The 16,370-nt window shown below is 41.9% G+C and overlaps 1 protein-coding gene across 2 annotated transcripts; it reads right to left on the bottom strand.

Moving 5' to 3' along the window:
* Window positions 1-3,085: 3,085 nt before the first annotated feature.
* LOC145445485 (uncharacterized) lies at window positions 3,086-8,702 on the bottom strand. 2 transcript variants are annotated; one of them, XM_080323672.1, is made up of 7 exons: window positions 8,546-8,702; window positions 8,263-8,347; window positions 7,624-7,646; window positions 5,741-5,948; window positions 5,097-5,173; window positions 4,067-4,248; window positions 3,086-3,335 (listed from the first exon to the last, which is right to left on the bottom strand). In XM_080323672.1, the coding sequence occupies exons 2-7, from the start codon at window positions 8,340-8,342 to the stop codon at window positions 3,288-3,290; spliced, it is 618 nt and encodes a 205-aa protein (XP_080179798.1). In that variant the 5' UTR covers window positions 8,343-8,347; window positions 8,546-8,702; the 3' UTR covers window positions 3,086-3,287. The 2 variants fall into 2 exon arrangements, with proteins under 2 accessions (XP_080179798.1, XP_080179797.1); XM_080323671.1 differs by lacking the exon at window positions 7,624-7,646 and adding an exon at window positions 7,140-7,273 and having other exon boundaries at window positions 5,741-5,849.
* Between the last annotated feature and the right edge of the window lie 7,668 nt (window positions 8,703-16,370).

Below are 16,370 nucleotides of genomic sequence, written 5' to 3'. Positions count from 1 at the left end.
AATGAAGTACGGTACTTGAAGCTGTTGAATTCGAAGCACGACTTTTCACTCATAAAATCGATTGAAACTCATCACAGAACTACTTTCTAGTATTCAAAATTCGAATTGTAAACGGTATGTAGTTTAGCCTTAAGAACTACGAAGTAGCAGTGGGAGTAGTTTGAAACGTCACCACGTGAGTAAGTAGCGCATTACGGAAAACATATTTGAATTCTCCGAACAAGTAGAATGTCTTTGAAGACCTTGGTGGCACAGAACTTCAATACACAATTGAAAAGTATATTGATATTGAAATAAATCCGGATATTTTCGGCTGACACAGTTGCTGACGATTAGGTTACCCCTAACGAGTGTCAGTCGAATATATTCGGGCTCATTTTTAATATTATTCTTTTCAATTGCAGAATTACTTCGTTATACTCTTCGGTCCCCACCTCTGGTTGATATATACTGATTTCTAAGAAAATACTACTTCTCGTGACTTGCGAGCTGAGAGCGTACGAATATATATTAAAATCAGTGAAAGCATGCCAATAGTTTTGCAACTCCACAATATTTGACGGCGACATTTCACCAGCTATTTATCAAGCCACCAGCCCCAATGATGGTATAAATCAGGGCCGCCCAACCCGTGGCCCGCGAGAAGGCTTTGAGTGGCCCGCGAGATATTTTCCGAAATTAGTAATATTATCAAAAATGGATTGCGCAGATTGTGAACTTGCAAGGCCAACCAATAATTTGATTAGTCTGGCCGCAGCACTTGAGATGTGATGACTAAAATATATAAGTTCCGACGCATTGGCGGATCCATGAACCAGTCACATTTTGGTAGATATTCGTACACTACAGTAAAGCAGAATAATTTGCGATCGATTTTTCAAAAGTAAGAATTATCTACGCATTGCGCAACATGTTTTCACTCGATTTCTTGCATTTATTAGTATTAACCCTTTGTGAAAATGAAAGAACGCCTAATGTATCAAATTGAGTCTAACTATATTCGCGATTACGAGACAAAGTGTCGTTTAACATATGCGACCTTGCGTTTGGGCTCGCAGAAAGACCATCGACTATGAAACCTAGTCACAAAATGATTGACGCATGTTGGTGGAACCTTTCGATATCGATATGTCCAGGTGCCGAATAGTGCAGTCCTTGCAAACTGAGCCCATTGATATACAGCAGGCCCGCAATATAGACGAGTGACAATATTATTGACCCATGAACTTCGAAAAATTTCCGCGCTTGGCGCGGCTAGTGGCCCGCGTAATAGTTTGTCAATCGAATGTGGCCCTTTGGCTGAAAAGGTTGGCCACACCTGGCATGGGCGCTGAAGTCTAATTTTCCCTGGATATGCGGGATCGATGACGTAACAAAGGGGTGACGTCATAGTGCGTCATAATTGAAAAATGAGCCGACTCGCAAGCGTTCAATATCACCTGTCACTTATATATAGTGACAAAATTACGATAGTATTAAGCAGGCGCGCAGCCAGCCGGCCGCTTGCTAAATTGATTGAATTCATTTCAAATTTACCAAGGTAGCATCAGTTTATTATGGTCAAGTGCATGCACCAATGCCGATAATACATCGATCGGATCAGCATCCTTGTGTAACGGGCTCGCACGTAATATTCGACACTACTACGACACATCACGCTACTTTAGGATCACCAGCGAGTCCGACTATGCATGCAATTAGCGCGCTCGCAATCTCCCGCAACATATTCGCCAACACGCGCACCGACAATCAGGAGATTTCAATCACTCGCCTCGAGAACAAACGAATACGAATCTGTGACGACGGCTAATAAACTAAAGTTGCAGGAACTATTCTCACAAATGGAGAGTCTGTGCGTGCTGGACTCTATTCATTAGTCACTCTGATTTCAGGGGAGTCAGAAGTTTCGATATCAAGAGCCTGCAAGACAATTTTCTGATCGTTCTGTTTTAGTATTAGCGTTAATCAAAATCAATTACGCCGCTGTCTGTTCACGATCAGTATGTATTTTAATCAATTCCGTTCATGTTCGATGTCTGAGCCAGTCTGACATCACAATCTCAGAAAACGCGATAGTTCCGGCCGGCGCATCAGATATCATACTCCGACACAGCAGGAGATGACAATCGCCACATTTCGCCCATAGAAATTGACATCTTTAGTAACATAAGCCTTGAGACACATCTTCTGATGGTTCTGTTCAAGTATTAGCGGAAATCAAGCACGCATGTACGCACGCGTCGAACATGCTTGCGGACATTCGATGTCAGTCAGTTTCGCGATGTCAATCTATAATCACAATCGAGAGCCAAAGCATTCTAGGCACGAGACGCGATCGTTAGGCTAGTGATGATATATTTCGTAACAGGCCTATTGCGCACGCAATTGTGTAGGCCAACGATGGTATCGTGTGCAGGCCAGCGACGGTATAGTGCGCACTGGGCCTATTCCAGATGCGATTCTTCAAGCCAGCGGAACGAGGCTTGATGGAGGCGCGATAAATCAGGCCAGTGACGATTGCAGAGCGCGCGGCAATCAATAACTTCGGAATCATCTCAGCGCGAGATCGCGTTGCGTTACATTGTGCACGAACTATTCTTGCTAATTGGAAACACGCTTCTCGTTAATTGGCCGCGGCCGCGCACAACACTGATAAAATACGACTTGCGGAATTGCAACTGAATATTAGCGTCAGAATGGCCATTTCAAAAGGACGGGTTTTGCTACGCACGTGAATGTATTGCTGCTGATTTGCTTAGGTGTTCAGCAGCAGTAAGAAATACATTGCTTAATTCTAAATCGATCAATTCACCAGCCAGTCAGTTACAGGTCTAGCCGAATTCTGAGTATGCTGCATACCCAAAAAGAATCCTAGGTATGCGCGGCATACCTGAGTTCAGCGCCTATGACCCCTGGTATAAATCGTCATTCGCTATAGCAGCTCAACACTGCACACTGTATCGGTCCTTTTTGTGCGTGCACTACTGATTGTTATAACCTTGCCTGTTTGCAACGGGCGGCCTGAACAGCATGAGTATACGCTCAACTCCGTTAATTATTGCAAATTTATCAAACTAAGAACTCATTCAGTATCCATTCCTGTTGTATTTTGGCAATTTTCTGTGACTACAAGACGAGCGTTACAAGACCGGCGGTATAATGTTTGGGCTTCTCTCCCGACATAAAAATTTGACTCCAGTGATGGCGTAACAGACGACACCGCCGACTACTTATGATATCAAGATCGAGTCCTTTACTAGAAGAATGGGATGGTTCTTTGTCGCTTCTTATAATTCGTCACGTCTGCCTCTTGATGCTTGTCTGTAATATTGTCGCTGAAATGGAAACAACATTATCAACTCATGTCACACAACCGTCGATATTCAGTGCTTATCCGTGATGTTAAGGGCCACTGAATTTCTTAGCGATCTACCATGGTACCAAAACGCGGACGTAATGGGCCAAAGCATACATATTTATACATAGTTGAAATTGATTTATGGAAGAACATTAAAAAAGCCAATGTATTGCTCTTTTCTGATGACACGCACACAATTGACGCGTTCTAGTAGAAATTTCGTAGGTTAACGCTCATGTCATGACACTACTACCCCAATTTACTAATCTAGAGGTGAATATATTAGGATACCAAAGACCGATTTGTTCACTCTTCCAACTAATGTATATGGCGGAAGATGGCGACCAATTTATGATAACGCAGCGCTGGTAAGACAGAATCTTTATATCTTTATATAATGTATTCATATTGAAATCAACCCGAATATTGTCGGTTGACACTCGTCAGGAGTAATCGTCAGCAACTGGGATCACCCCTGACAAGTGTCAGCCGAAAATATTCGCGTATCTTTCAATATGAATATACTAGTCACTTGTACATTGAAGTTCTGTACCTCCTCAAATATTTATTAATAATAATGTATGTACTAGCGAAAGTCAGAGGCCTACGAAACTCATGGCAGGCCCCGCGTCATCTTCAATATTATTCCAATTCGGATTAATCGGGGAATTCTTGCCCTATTCTTGCATGCAGTTACTTTCAACTTACTCCGAGGTTAGCGAAATAGTTGTTTCGTCTTGCTTGCTGCATTCTTCTCTGTTGCATCGCTCTATGTTGCATCATTTGTCTTCTTCTGAGGACGTTCTGTTGAGCCCGTTGGTTTCGTACCAATTGTGCCCGTGCCCCCATGCTCATCGCGGCTTTGGCTTTGGCGACATCAATTCCGACCTCTGGAAAGAGAAGTTGAATGTTTTCTCTCGTTTTGCTTACAACTGTGCATTAGTTTAACAGCCCCGTGCCAAATTGATTTGAATCGGTAAATATCACACCGCATATTTTCAATTACTCGTGCAGTTACGGATACGCAATGCTCAATCGGATTTGCGCTTCTAGAAAACTTTCAGCTTTCCATATTAGATTACAATTACAGTTTTTATTTTATTTTTCAAATTAGATTATAATTATAGTTATAGCTACGCAGTTTCTTCCAAAGTAGATTGGAATTAGAATTACTGAATTCGCGAAAACTGGAAAGTTGAATCAAGTTCAGTTCGTATCAAATCACGGTTCATTCTGATAAGCAAGAGAACGGCAAATGTCTGTACAGCAAGCTTGGTTCGTTTCGCGCTGTACCGTTCTCCTGTAGTATTTTCTTCAGAACCAGAAATTACATTAGAATTAAAATTAGAGCATAGAAATATTTAACAGAGTTATCTAGTTGTCCATATCTGTGCTGAATTGCTCTTGTACCAACTGGATTATATAGTTGTATTATTTATGGGAAGTTGTATTCATCTAGTTTTGGCGACATATCTGTCTGTAACATATAGCCTATTCGTTTTACTCAACTATGTATCGTATTGTAAATATTGCTGATAAGTAGTGGCTAGTGTGAAGTGGCACGGTCCGCGTTCAAGTACATGATGAGTAGCATCTGCTTGCTGTAGCGCACAGTCATACTGGATATGTGTCCGGGTGTGCCACGTACCGAACTGGAGACGCAACACAGGTCATCGAATTCCTAAGGCCGTCAGCACGGACGGGGACGCAACGATTGATATTTTACACGACTACTTACTATCAGCCCATTGTTTCACGGCTTTTTCGCTCTTCATTTGGTTGACAAATGCTCTGGCACTTGGTGATCGAATGAATCTGTCCAGAGAAGATAAGTCGCATTAAAAAATGTAGCTAGCAACGAAATAATTCCTTGCGTAGTGCAACATTAATATATTCCCGCTAGTTACACCATCGTTCATTAGTAAGAGACTGCAATAAAACCGTTTTGAATTATCCTAATTTTCAAGACTCATTCGCATTTACATTTTGTCTGCATTTAGGAAAGATATTCTTTCTCTTCAGCTAGTGTAGAGCGAGGATCATAAAGTTAGCTTATCCGCGAGAATGCCAGTTGTCTGATTAAAACTGTCAATCGTGGCGCACAACGTTGGATAAGATTTCGCACGAGGATTATTCCAGAGTCATCAGGTTGTCGCTAGTTTTTATTCAGACGATCGGCGTTCTTGAAATAGTCGGACCTCAAGAGTATATGCAAGAAACTGAGTTCTCGATAATCGCTAGATTGACATTTCATACTACAGCTGACATCAGCTTACTTAAAGTATCACCCCACCAACTTCGAAGGTTCGTTTGCGGGAAGCCTGACGAATTTCAGGACGCGATAAGTATCCCCAATATTGCTTAAAATATCTTCAAAAATACCTGTCGAATTCTGCAATGGTGAGTTTTCCGTTCTTGTCAAGATCAATGCTCGACCACAGTTTCATATCTTCCAAAGTGAGAGTCCTCTGTCCGTTAGCTCCCGGTTGCTCTGAATCAGATTCATCACCCTCAGTCGTTAGTTCAACCCCTTCGCCTTCTCCTTCAGTCGGAACTGCTTCGCCTTCGTCATCCGCTGGAGCTTCAGCCTCTGCCATCATCATCATCATAGAAGTCATATTTGAGCGCTTTCTGTTACTCCATATCGGGTCTCTCTGTTACCGTGCACTATTCTTTGCCGTACGTTCGAATACAGAATAGAATCGACACTGATGTTTTTTAATTAGCCACTGGAGTGAAACTTGCTATCATCAAAGGCCTTTTGCATCACGATTTGAGTCCCGTATATAAATACCAATACATCGGAGTGACACTAACCCACTTGATATTTAATCATATTGTCCGAAACAAGCAAGGTCTCGTTATGTGTTGTCAAGTGCCGGCTACCTTCCTTGTACCGGTACTCTATCACAATTGATGAAAGATCCGATTCGAATGGAAATCCATGTTTTCGTCGTTGCTAATTTGAGTCATATGCGAATATTGAGATACTTCACGGAGAATAGTGCACGAGGACATGAAAGACGGATGGAATGATGATAATATTTCCGAAATGATGCCGATGGTGTGCATCGGATGCCGATTCGATGAGATGTGTACTTTACCAGACTACGGTTTCAGGTGATGATGATGATGACGGACATGACGTAAGGCGAAGCAGTGAGGCGAGACTACAAAATAAAATCTACCAGTTGAATATCTTATTGCTGTCTTTGAAATGGTAATCTCTCGACTATAGCGGTTAGTGAGGTACATTGGCGACGGTCCCGGTTTCCATATTACATATTTATACAGAAGCAAACTTGGAAGGCATATTAGCAGGTGTGGTCATTAACGACGTACTTCGGAATACTTGAGTAGGTTTTGCCTACTCTTCAGTGTTTCCAAGAACTTCCACTTCCTTCCAAAAGTTTTTATTTTTCAGGTAAAACTAAGCCTAGAATACTTCCGTATTTACTTACTTGGGAAACGCTACTTCGACTTGTGCATGAGTAGAAATTTACGATGACACTTTTATTTGAGTGCCAACGACAACTGCATTGACCACATCTGGATGTTATACAAATTTAGCAATAAATCACAAGGACTTTCATCAGTTTTAATATTCTCAGCACTTTCAATTAGCTCGCTGTATCGATTCTTAGACTATTGATCCCTTGTTAAGATGGCAAGAACCGTAATTATCATAGAGCCGAAATTTCTGGTGTCTGCAATTTGATAATAGGGCTGGGCAGATTGGCTAGAAATTACGCGATTGGTCAAAAGCCTTATTTCTCCTTACTGTACTTGATCCATGGTGGGAGGGACCTGGCTCTTCTAGCGCGTCTCCTTCTATTCAAGAGAGCTTGGTGTGTTTTGATGGCGCGATGCTGTCTTGCACGTCCGGCCCAATACGACGATAAGCGTTTAGCAACACTGCTCAATCGACGAATGGTGTGGTAGCGCGGGATTTGATGAAATGAAATGGTGAAAGCAGCATGAATATTGTTAATAACGATGATGATCTGTGTTCAACGCTAAAATGGTACGTCGAAGCGAGCAAAACATCTATGTGGAATGTTGAAAGATGATTATAACTGTATGAACATGAAGAATATAAGGAATAAATGCGACGATCCTAAATCTCATTAGAAAGATTTGAAAAATCCTATATGTTTAGTAAACAGGAATGCTACATGCGATATGAGATGAATTAAGATATATATCCCCATGCATATTATACGAGATGCAAACATGCGATGACAAAATCAAACGTGCATTCGTACCGACTTCCACAGTCGCTTCCTCTCTGCAAGTAAGGGGAAAGTTTTTCAAATATAATATTTGGCTTTCGGTAATGAGCAAATACATAGTAATGTGGACAGGGGCCTATCCAAATTTTATATGTTGATGTAATATTTTCCTGTAAAAAGCATCATTGACACTGGTATTCAGCCCTTTCCAACGATATCAGGAAGACACACTATCTACGTTCACCAGTTGCTATGCCCTATAACTTGTAACGATACTTGGTGTCTAGCTACATTTACCACCTGATAAATTTCACCAATTTGCCAATTGATATCATCAAAATTATCAGCAATCCTAAATTTATCAGTTGAGCCAACTATAAACGATAAAGGATGAACGATATAAAAGACCGCTAATCTCCGTTGGGCGCGTTCGTATCTTATTTGTTGGAAATCGTTAATAAATTATAATAATCTTTCGCGTTTTAGGAACTCTATGATCCCTTACGAGGACATTATATCAAAATCGACGAGAGAATCACACTAGTTGACAACATACGTTGACACCATTAAAAACCTTATCACGCTAGCGGATTTACTGATATAATGACCAATGTTCATTGTACATGATCCGGTGACTATTAAACGTAATTGGTAGGAAGTAACAACACTCACGCTTCTCCGTCCTGTGCGTTTGCCATGTGAATAGTCAAAAGGGTAAACCCAAGAAGTAAAGCCACAATAATTCGGTTCATGATTCCTAAGAACAATAAAAAGAGAAGTTACAATCTCCGGCTCGCGCCGGATGCAAACGATGCAAACATAAGTCCGAATTCAGTAGCTTGCTTGCAATGGCTTACTTCATTCTTTTGCCTACATTTAACACCTTGACAACACTTCGTATATCTCTACTCGAATTTAGGCATACAGATTTTCGTCTTTTGTTTTCTGTACCCACCTTATCCTTAATTCCAGTCTTGACTCGTTACAAAATTTGATCTTGTCGCTGTGAAAGCCCCGTTTAAAAAGACCCCAAAAGTCGAATCATGCCCCTTTAGTCCCGGAAAATACAGAGAAAGATACGTTGGACCAATCAAAACGTAACATGCAATCAGTTTCGTGACGTTACGGTTCATGTGGCGTTTTTCAGTAATGACTGAGCGCACGGTCAATAGCGTACTTGGTGCCACACAAGGATCATCGACGCTTAAAAATTCGCGTAAAGACACGTCCGTTGGTGTCGAGATTATCGATCGCGATATTGCCTCAACGTATACTTTTTCGACAAGTGCCCGGCGTTGGCAGGCTCATTATTCTCGTGAAATTTGGAGCACACGACCAGCTGATCTATGTACGTGGCCTTCTACAGCGTCGCGTTCGTGTGACTTGACATCCGTGTCCTCATGTCTGGAGCTGTAGAGTCGTGGATATTTGATTTCTTATGTCCAACTGATTCGTGTAATGTCAGAAGCATAGAGTATTTGGCAGAGTCATTGATCCACCTATTTATTTGACAAAATGATGAAATTAAAGGGTTATATCATATGTACTTCCAACCTGGAACCTCGTTGATTTGTTCAGGCCGTCCAGCTGGTTATCATTAACGTATTGTAAAGAGCGTGGGGTGTTGTTAAGACAAGCTGTTTCACCGACATAATGGATTTATTATGTTCTCAATTGCACATTGTGGTCACATTGCGGATCCGGAACGGAGAGCATGGCCTATTGCCGGAAACGCTCCGTTATCTACCATATGTGGATGTGTTAATTCTGGCTGGTCAATGGTGGACATTGCATGGACACTCTTAGTATCATATAATTTTTTACCAATGCTGCACATGCTCATAAGAGAATATGTGTAAATATAAATGATTAAGATAGGTCACAACTAGGGCTGGGCAAAATCGAGTACCTGAGTGATTCGATTCTGAATCACGTATTATGCTTCGAGTCGAGTCGAGTATTCGAGTATCACTCATTATGACGTCACAACAACATGTACTGTGTTAAAGTTCAAATATGTACCTTTTATGCCACTACAAAGAACATAACGCATGTTATCCATCACATTAAAGATACTTTGGTATTTTTTCAACCATAACGATTTCATTGCACTTCTGGACAATGTTGCGGGTTGATCATGACTTCGGAAATGTGATATTTCCAGTAACGTTCGCAGCTTTGTGCTATGTCTCGTATGCTGCGACACGGCCAATCAAGATTTCAGGCTTCCTCAGTGGAAAATAGTGTCAAAACTATAATTCTCGTTAGTAAATTAACTTTCAGTTGCGAGGAGCGTATAATTTCAGTACTCGAAAAAATTGTGTTTTACTACTCGACTCGAATCATCCAAATTAATACTGGATTCAGATTCGAGTACTCGAATCATTATGCCCAGCCCTAGTCACAACCGACCGTTTGTGTCAGATTTTATCAATTTAATTCCGATAGGCTAATACTTATTACCGGGAGTGGTCAGTAGCGAAGTACTTCTATTTTCAGGAGTAATAAATTATATGTTTTGCCTATCCTTGTATAACATACCTAAGTGGCTACGTATTTGAACTTAAATTCCACTTTTTTTTTAACAGTTATAAGAAATATTACAATTTTGGGATAAGTTTGATTCACTTTTGCGAATGAAACCCCGTGAAATAACCGCCGTGTCTCGGTAACTGGGAATATACTTTCGAAGCTTGCCTCCGTTTTTAGTGTTTCTGCGTGGCATGCAAAATGATCGTGTGGCGAGTATAGGCGCAGAACCCTGTCTAATCTGAACGGTCGGTAACGCCGGTATAAATCAAACGCAACCATTTACCACAATGATTGAGTATAATGGCACAAAGTAGGCAAAGGGGACTCAACGTATAGGATTCATAACAATGCTCAACCGCGAATCGTCAACCGTCTTTACAGCAAAGTTACCAAAATAACCGAGCTTGCAATTGGATATATACGAAGAACGAAAACCACCGATTAATAATGATTAGATTTGAGCAGTGTGTTTAGTTAACTTGGAACACACAAGGAATACACAAAACAAGGAAATGCCGCACGCATGCGCTAACATTCAGTGTCATTAGTTGTTTTTCGTTTAGATAGGGGGTATGCATCTTGCAATTTCTAATGTATAGTCATCCGCGATTGCTGCAAAAAGAATGGGACTCCTAAACCAAATGTACATTTTGAAACTACTGTTTTGAAACTAGAAATTTTCAAATATTTCATTTTCTACTTCCATTTGCACATTTTCTACTTCCATTTGCAGTGACAGTCCATGTGCAGTGCTTGACATATCCTTGAAATCCCTACTTCTTATAATAGAGTACCAAGGCTGGCTACTTTGACCACCTTATATGCTCATTACGGATGTTGAAAATCGTATTCGAGCGACGTGTCCATAGATATATCATTTCTGCGTTACGCCGACTGATATGTGTCGTTCCGCTGTGCGACACGTAAACCCTCGACTGTGTGATTCATTCGAATGAAAGTGATTTCAATGCTGAAGTGTTGCAATGTGACTTTTTCTGGCAATAAGGCATCGAGATATTCACTTTGTCCGGCTTTAAGCCCGTTGCGGATCGATATTTTTTTATCGTATTCCCGTGGTTTAGAGTAATAAATATAACACAGAACTAACTTGTCAGCTTTTTCAAATCGTCTTACTATATGCATCGAAATCGCTATTGGCCATGTAATGAATAGTTAGTGGGATTGGTTATGGTCACGCGACGCGCGATATGTCAGATTCGCGAATGAATTTCGTCATTAATATTAGTAGTTTCATATATTACAATCAAATATTTATCCTTTCTCAGCCCATGTCATCAATTCGATAGGACTGCCGAATTACCCACTTTTCTCGTTAATTTTGTGGTGTTGACAAAAAAGTCATCACCGGCTTTTTAGTGCGCAGCTTCGATTTTCTGTGCGCAGAGACCAAGTCAGCACTGCGCAATTGCGCAATTGCGCACGCGCGCAGCTTGGAGGGAACAGTGATGGGGTGCATCATTTTCCTCCGCTGTTCGCATCTGTGCTCTCGGGCTCAAATCGCAAATGGCGCTACTATATTAAAATCGATAAATGAAGTCGCATTGACTTGTAAAATTTATGACGTCATAAATTAGTATTAGAGTATTAGTATTTTTTTGTGTCGTGGCTCTTTTAAAGCTAAGATTTTTGATATGCATCTCGCGCATGAAGCAGGTCTACCCACCCCTGATATATAGGATCTTCGAATGCACAGCCCATGCCCATTGCCCAATACCAATGCTCGCGGCGATGATAAGTGTTTATGATAACCCACGATCGACCGGCGCTGTTATGCTGCTCAAGAACCGAATGAAACGAATTGCTATCATTGTGAAGTGTTGATGTTTTACCGTGAAAGGACCAAGTTCAGGTCAGCGTGTTACACAGTCTTAGCGAAGAAGTGTGTATTCACACCCGTGAACCACTCGTGATATATGGGTGTGAATATACAACCCTGGTTCACGAAACAAGAACCTACCTCATACTTACACCATGTTGTAATTCAAACACAGCAAATGACGCGTGTGTACAGGGACGAATGTACGACTGTACGTAGACACGAAGGATTTGTAACCGCGATGTAATTCTGAATTAGGTTGTTTCCCTGTACCTGTACCACCCGTAGGGTGTGAATACACACTCTTTTCGCCAGAGTGTACGGACTCTGTGTTGTGCACTTTGGAGGGAACGTGACGTGACGTCGTCTTGTACTGAGAAGTTAACTGAGTGAAAGATTATGAAAGGTGGAGCCAAGATTGGAAGTTGGTCAATGGTTAAGACCATTGGTCATGGACAGGCCGTGTTATTTTTGGCATATGCCAAAACTGCCAAAAATAACTTATTTTTGGCATTTTTCGATTTTTATTTTTGGCAGTTTTGGCATCGTGCTCCAAATAGATAGTTTCAGCCTCGAATTAGTCACAAAAACGCTTTATTTGGGCTAGTTTGTCAAAAGACACCACAAAATGTGCAGCATCCACGTATAATCAGTGCCAACAAACAATAAGAAGAAGAAAAAACCTAACGATTTCATAGGTTAATAATATCAAACGAAACCACAAAATGTGCAGTATCCATCGGAATTGGTGCCAGTAAGCAAAAAAAAGGGAAAGAAAAGCCTAACAAACACGCTCAACAGCTGATTGTTATAGCTGTTGAATAGACTTAAATCGTTTGCACTGTAACAGTGCTTCCAAATTCAGGTCAGCTAAGTTTCTCCCAAATTCATTTCTCGCCCAGCGAATTTGGGAAATATCAGCTTCAACAGTAGACGTTGAGGGATAGAATGTTGCCAGTCACCCACAAAAGGTTTTCAGAGCTTCAAAATCTTTGGAGGGCCGAACTGGCTACCATGCATCATGAAAAGAGATCATTTCGCCAGTGCCATCGATCTCATCGCGGAAAGAATTTTCTTCCCTATCCTTTTCCAGGAGTTTCCTGTGTTGTCTCTCAACACATTCTATTTAGTAGCCCGACTATCATTTCTCCTTCAGTCTACCGATATATTTTTGGAGGACTTTTGTCACTTCAGGTGGCTGTAATATTACCAACTCGCATGGAAGAGTCCTGGGAAGGTTAGCTTGTTCAAGAACATTGACGCAACAAGACTGTCTGGCAAAGCGAGACTATGCACTGGTATGCAGCTCAGAAATAGCCAGACAGTTTCTTGCGTCACAATGTTCAACTCGATCACAATGCAAAAATCGTGGTTGATTTTTGAGGTTCCAGTTCCATGAGCAGAATATAATCTATATTTTAATAATCAGTACTGCGGCAGCTTATCATTGATACCCGTTTTATCAAATTTAGTGCTCGACAAGCCATCAAAAATGGTCGTAAAATTGCCTTTGGGCAAATGGAAAGTATGACGTAAACCAAATGCAGTCAGCCGTTCAATCTCGCTGTGCCCACACCATTTAGGACACCATGCTTTCACTTCTAATGGGTGGCTGGACCCAGATTAAGAAACCTGCCTTTCACAAACGCTCTTCTCGCTTGTAACGCGGTCCTGTTAACACAACACCATGAACGAAATACACTATTTGGCCGGCCGTGTTATTTTTGGCATATGCCAAAAATTGCTTATTTTTGGCATTTTCAAATTTTTATTTTTGGCAGTTTTGGCATCTAGCTCCTGAAATGCCAAAAATAACACGGCCTGGTCATGGACCATAGGCGCCAACTTGCGAGGTTACGAGGTGGCGGCCCCCTCGTACATAATGCTGAAACGCTCAAGTGATTTGTGACCAGAAATTACTAATTGGTAGTCAGGCGAATCGATGCGACCTCGTTGGAGACCTCTTCGATTACCATACGCGCGTCGCGCGTGTGTCAGGCGCAGAGCCACGGGGGGTTTCGAAGGTCAGACGCACCTATTTGAAACTCGAGATCCCGTCATTTTGAAATGACCATTCTAACTCAAATATTCAGTTGCAATTCAATAATTGTGTTAATAGTGTTCCGCGCGTCCGATTTGCGAGAAGCATGTTGTCAATTAGCAAGAGTATGTGATGCGATCTCCCGCCGAGATGGTCGCTAAATTAGGTCATTCATTCCCGTGCGCGTGGCAATCGTCGCTAACCTGATTTATCGCGTCTCGAACAAGTCAAGTTCCGCTGGCTACAACTGAACACTGAACAGCAATCGCATCTGCAATAGGCCCAGTTCACGCTATATCATCACTTGCCCGGGTAAACGCATCTGCCTTGGCGGCTTGCGCCTGGTTTGCACGATATCATCGCAGGCCTACACAATAACATCTGCAATAGGCCTGGTGCGAAAGATGTCATCGCTGGCCTAGCTATCGCGTCTCGAGCCTAGCATGCTTTGGCTCCTATCTCTCGCTGGTCTGGAGACGATGTGGTCTAGTTTACGCTGATTAGTGATTGTTTTATATCATATTGATTAAAGAGCGACATCGCAAACTTGAATAACATCGAATCGCAGCAAACATCCTTTAACGTGCGGAAATGATTTTCGCTAGTACTTCAACGTAACGATCACAATATGTGTATCTTGGCTTGAGTTCTAAAAGGCGAGCAAGATGTGAACCACCTGAAATCGAAGAGTGTTGGCGGCCGTCGACAGGCAAATTTAGTGCACGGATTCCCGAATTTTTTAGGGATTTTAATAATCTTAAAATTTCCCTCGCGCTGGGCGCATGATACTTTCGCGAAGGTGAATCGTGAAGCCAAAATCGTTGTTTCATTTCAATCTGCAAACAATCGCCGCGATGCGAGCTATTCAAAGCAAAGCCAGAAACCGCAAGAGACAATTACTGATTGGCAGCGCGATTTCGCTTTTGTATTCATCATTATTGTCCGCTTGGTACGTCATATTTTCGAGAGTTGTCGCGTGCTATTTGCGAGCATACCAGCCAGTGCGTAGTGTATTCACGGCGAATTGCGCGTGAATAACATTGAGGCAACTCCGAATTCTGAGTGACGTAAAATCGGATTTTTGTTCCGATGCATTCGGTGGGATGGACTGGTCACACTTTCGAATGATCGTACCGTTTAAGATGCCATTTAATAACTGGGGACTGCATGGTTTGATATAAATGAGTGCAGGGCCGGGTTTAAAACGTCACAGGAATGGTTTAACGGTGCTCGTACACCCAGGGCCGTAATAGCACTTCGTCAGCCCCCCCCCCCCCAAAAAAAATAAAAAACTTCGCCCCCCAGACCCCCCTCCGCCGATACACTGTTTACCACTATGCATCATATTCATTGGGAGTTTCTTTAGAGAGGGTCAGCTTTTGTCGCCTAAGCGCGCAAAAGTTCTAGAATTCATTATTTCATCGGTCAGTATGATCGGGAATTGCATACATTGTTATCAATTTTTATCTTCTCTCTGCTCACGTAATCAGATTTGCCGGTAGAGCTGAGTGAGGTGTGTTTGAAAAGGTAGGACCACTCAATAATAATTAAACATCTTCGGGCGTATACCCGTTGGCGGGAACGAAACAGCACCTCGTCAGACCCCCAAAAACGTGGGTCTTGGGCTCCCATAGGGTGATATAACGAGACCCCCCCCCCCCACCCATCACGTTGTTCGCGTTTGTCACGAAATTACCTGTACTGTATTGTGAGCCAGCGCGAAGCGCGAAAATTTTCGATAATTTATGATAAAATCGGTCAATCAGATCGGCGATTGCATATATAATATGCTATCAATTTATTGTCCTCTCTACTCACGTAATTAGATTTACCGGTGGAGCTGAGTGAAGTGTCTTGAAAACGGGAGGGCCCGTAAATAATCATTAAACATCATCGGGCGGGCGGAACCGTTGATATGACTTCGTTGCATGATGTTATTTCGTGACTTCCAGTCTGCTATATCAAAAAAATATAGAACCGCCCAAACGTAGGCTTCTAAACTAAGAGACGTACACGATTTCAAATTGGTATTTCTTCAGTGGCATAAATTTTTTCCCAGCGGGATGGGATTTGTCTAGTGAGGTTCAGATTACAAAGACAGGAACATTCGGCGCCAGTCAGTTAGGCGCCTATGGACAATTAAACCTATATGTATTTTGTATATATAGCGAAGTCTTTGGTCTGCATAAGGGCATAGACCTTTTCGGCCAAGCTTTTCTCGCTACCAATCGTTCTGGCACACTTCTTGGAGTCGCATGTTATATGGCCTAAAACTTGATTGCATGTCTTGGTGGGTCGTGGCGCAGTAATGGCCCAATACCCAATAATAAATATAAATGGCTACTTGAATTCGCGCGCAGCGCGAAAAAA

The sequence above is a fragment of the Botryllus schlosseri genome, chromosome 8, assembly GCF_051294905.1.
Source record: "Botryllus schlosseri isolate E-star chromosome 8, Bs_hap1, whole genome shotgun sequence".
In the NCBI taxonomy this organism is placed as follows: domain Eukaryota; kingdom Metazoa; phylum Chordata; class Ascidiacea; order Stolidobranchia; family Styelidae; genus Botryllus; species Botryllus schlosseri.
This window is presented reverse-complemented; position numbering and strand designations above follow the sequence as displayed.

Bases quoted from the DNA above. Each gene is read 5' to 3' on its own strand.
- LOC145445485 (XM_080323671.1), bottom strand. From the start codon at position 8,342: ATGAACCGAATTATTGTGGCTTTACTTCTTGGGTTTACCCTTTTGACT. The intron at 7,274-8,262 runs GTGAGTGTTGTT...TCGATTGAGCAG, and splicing joins AACGCACAGGACGGAGAAGC to TGTTGCTAAACGCTTATCGT. The intron at 5,850-7,139 runs GTAAGGAGAAAT...AATCTGATTCAG, and splicing joins CCCACCATGGATCAAGTACA to AGCAACCGGGAGCTAACGGA.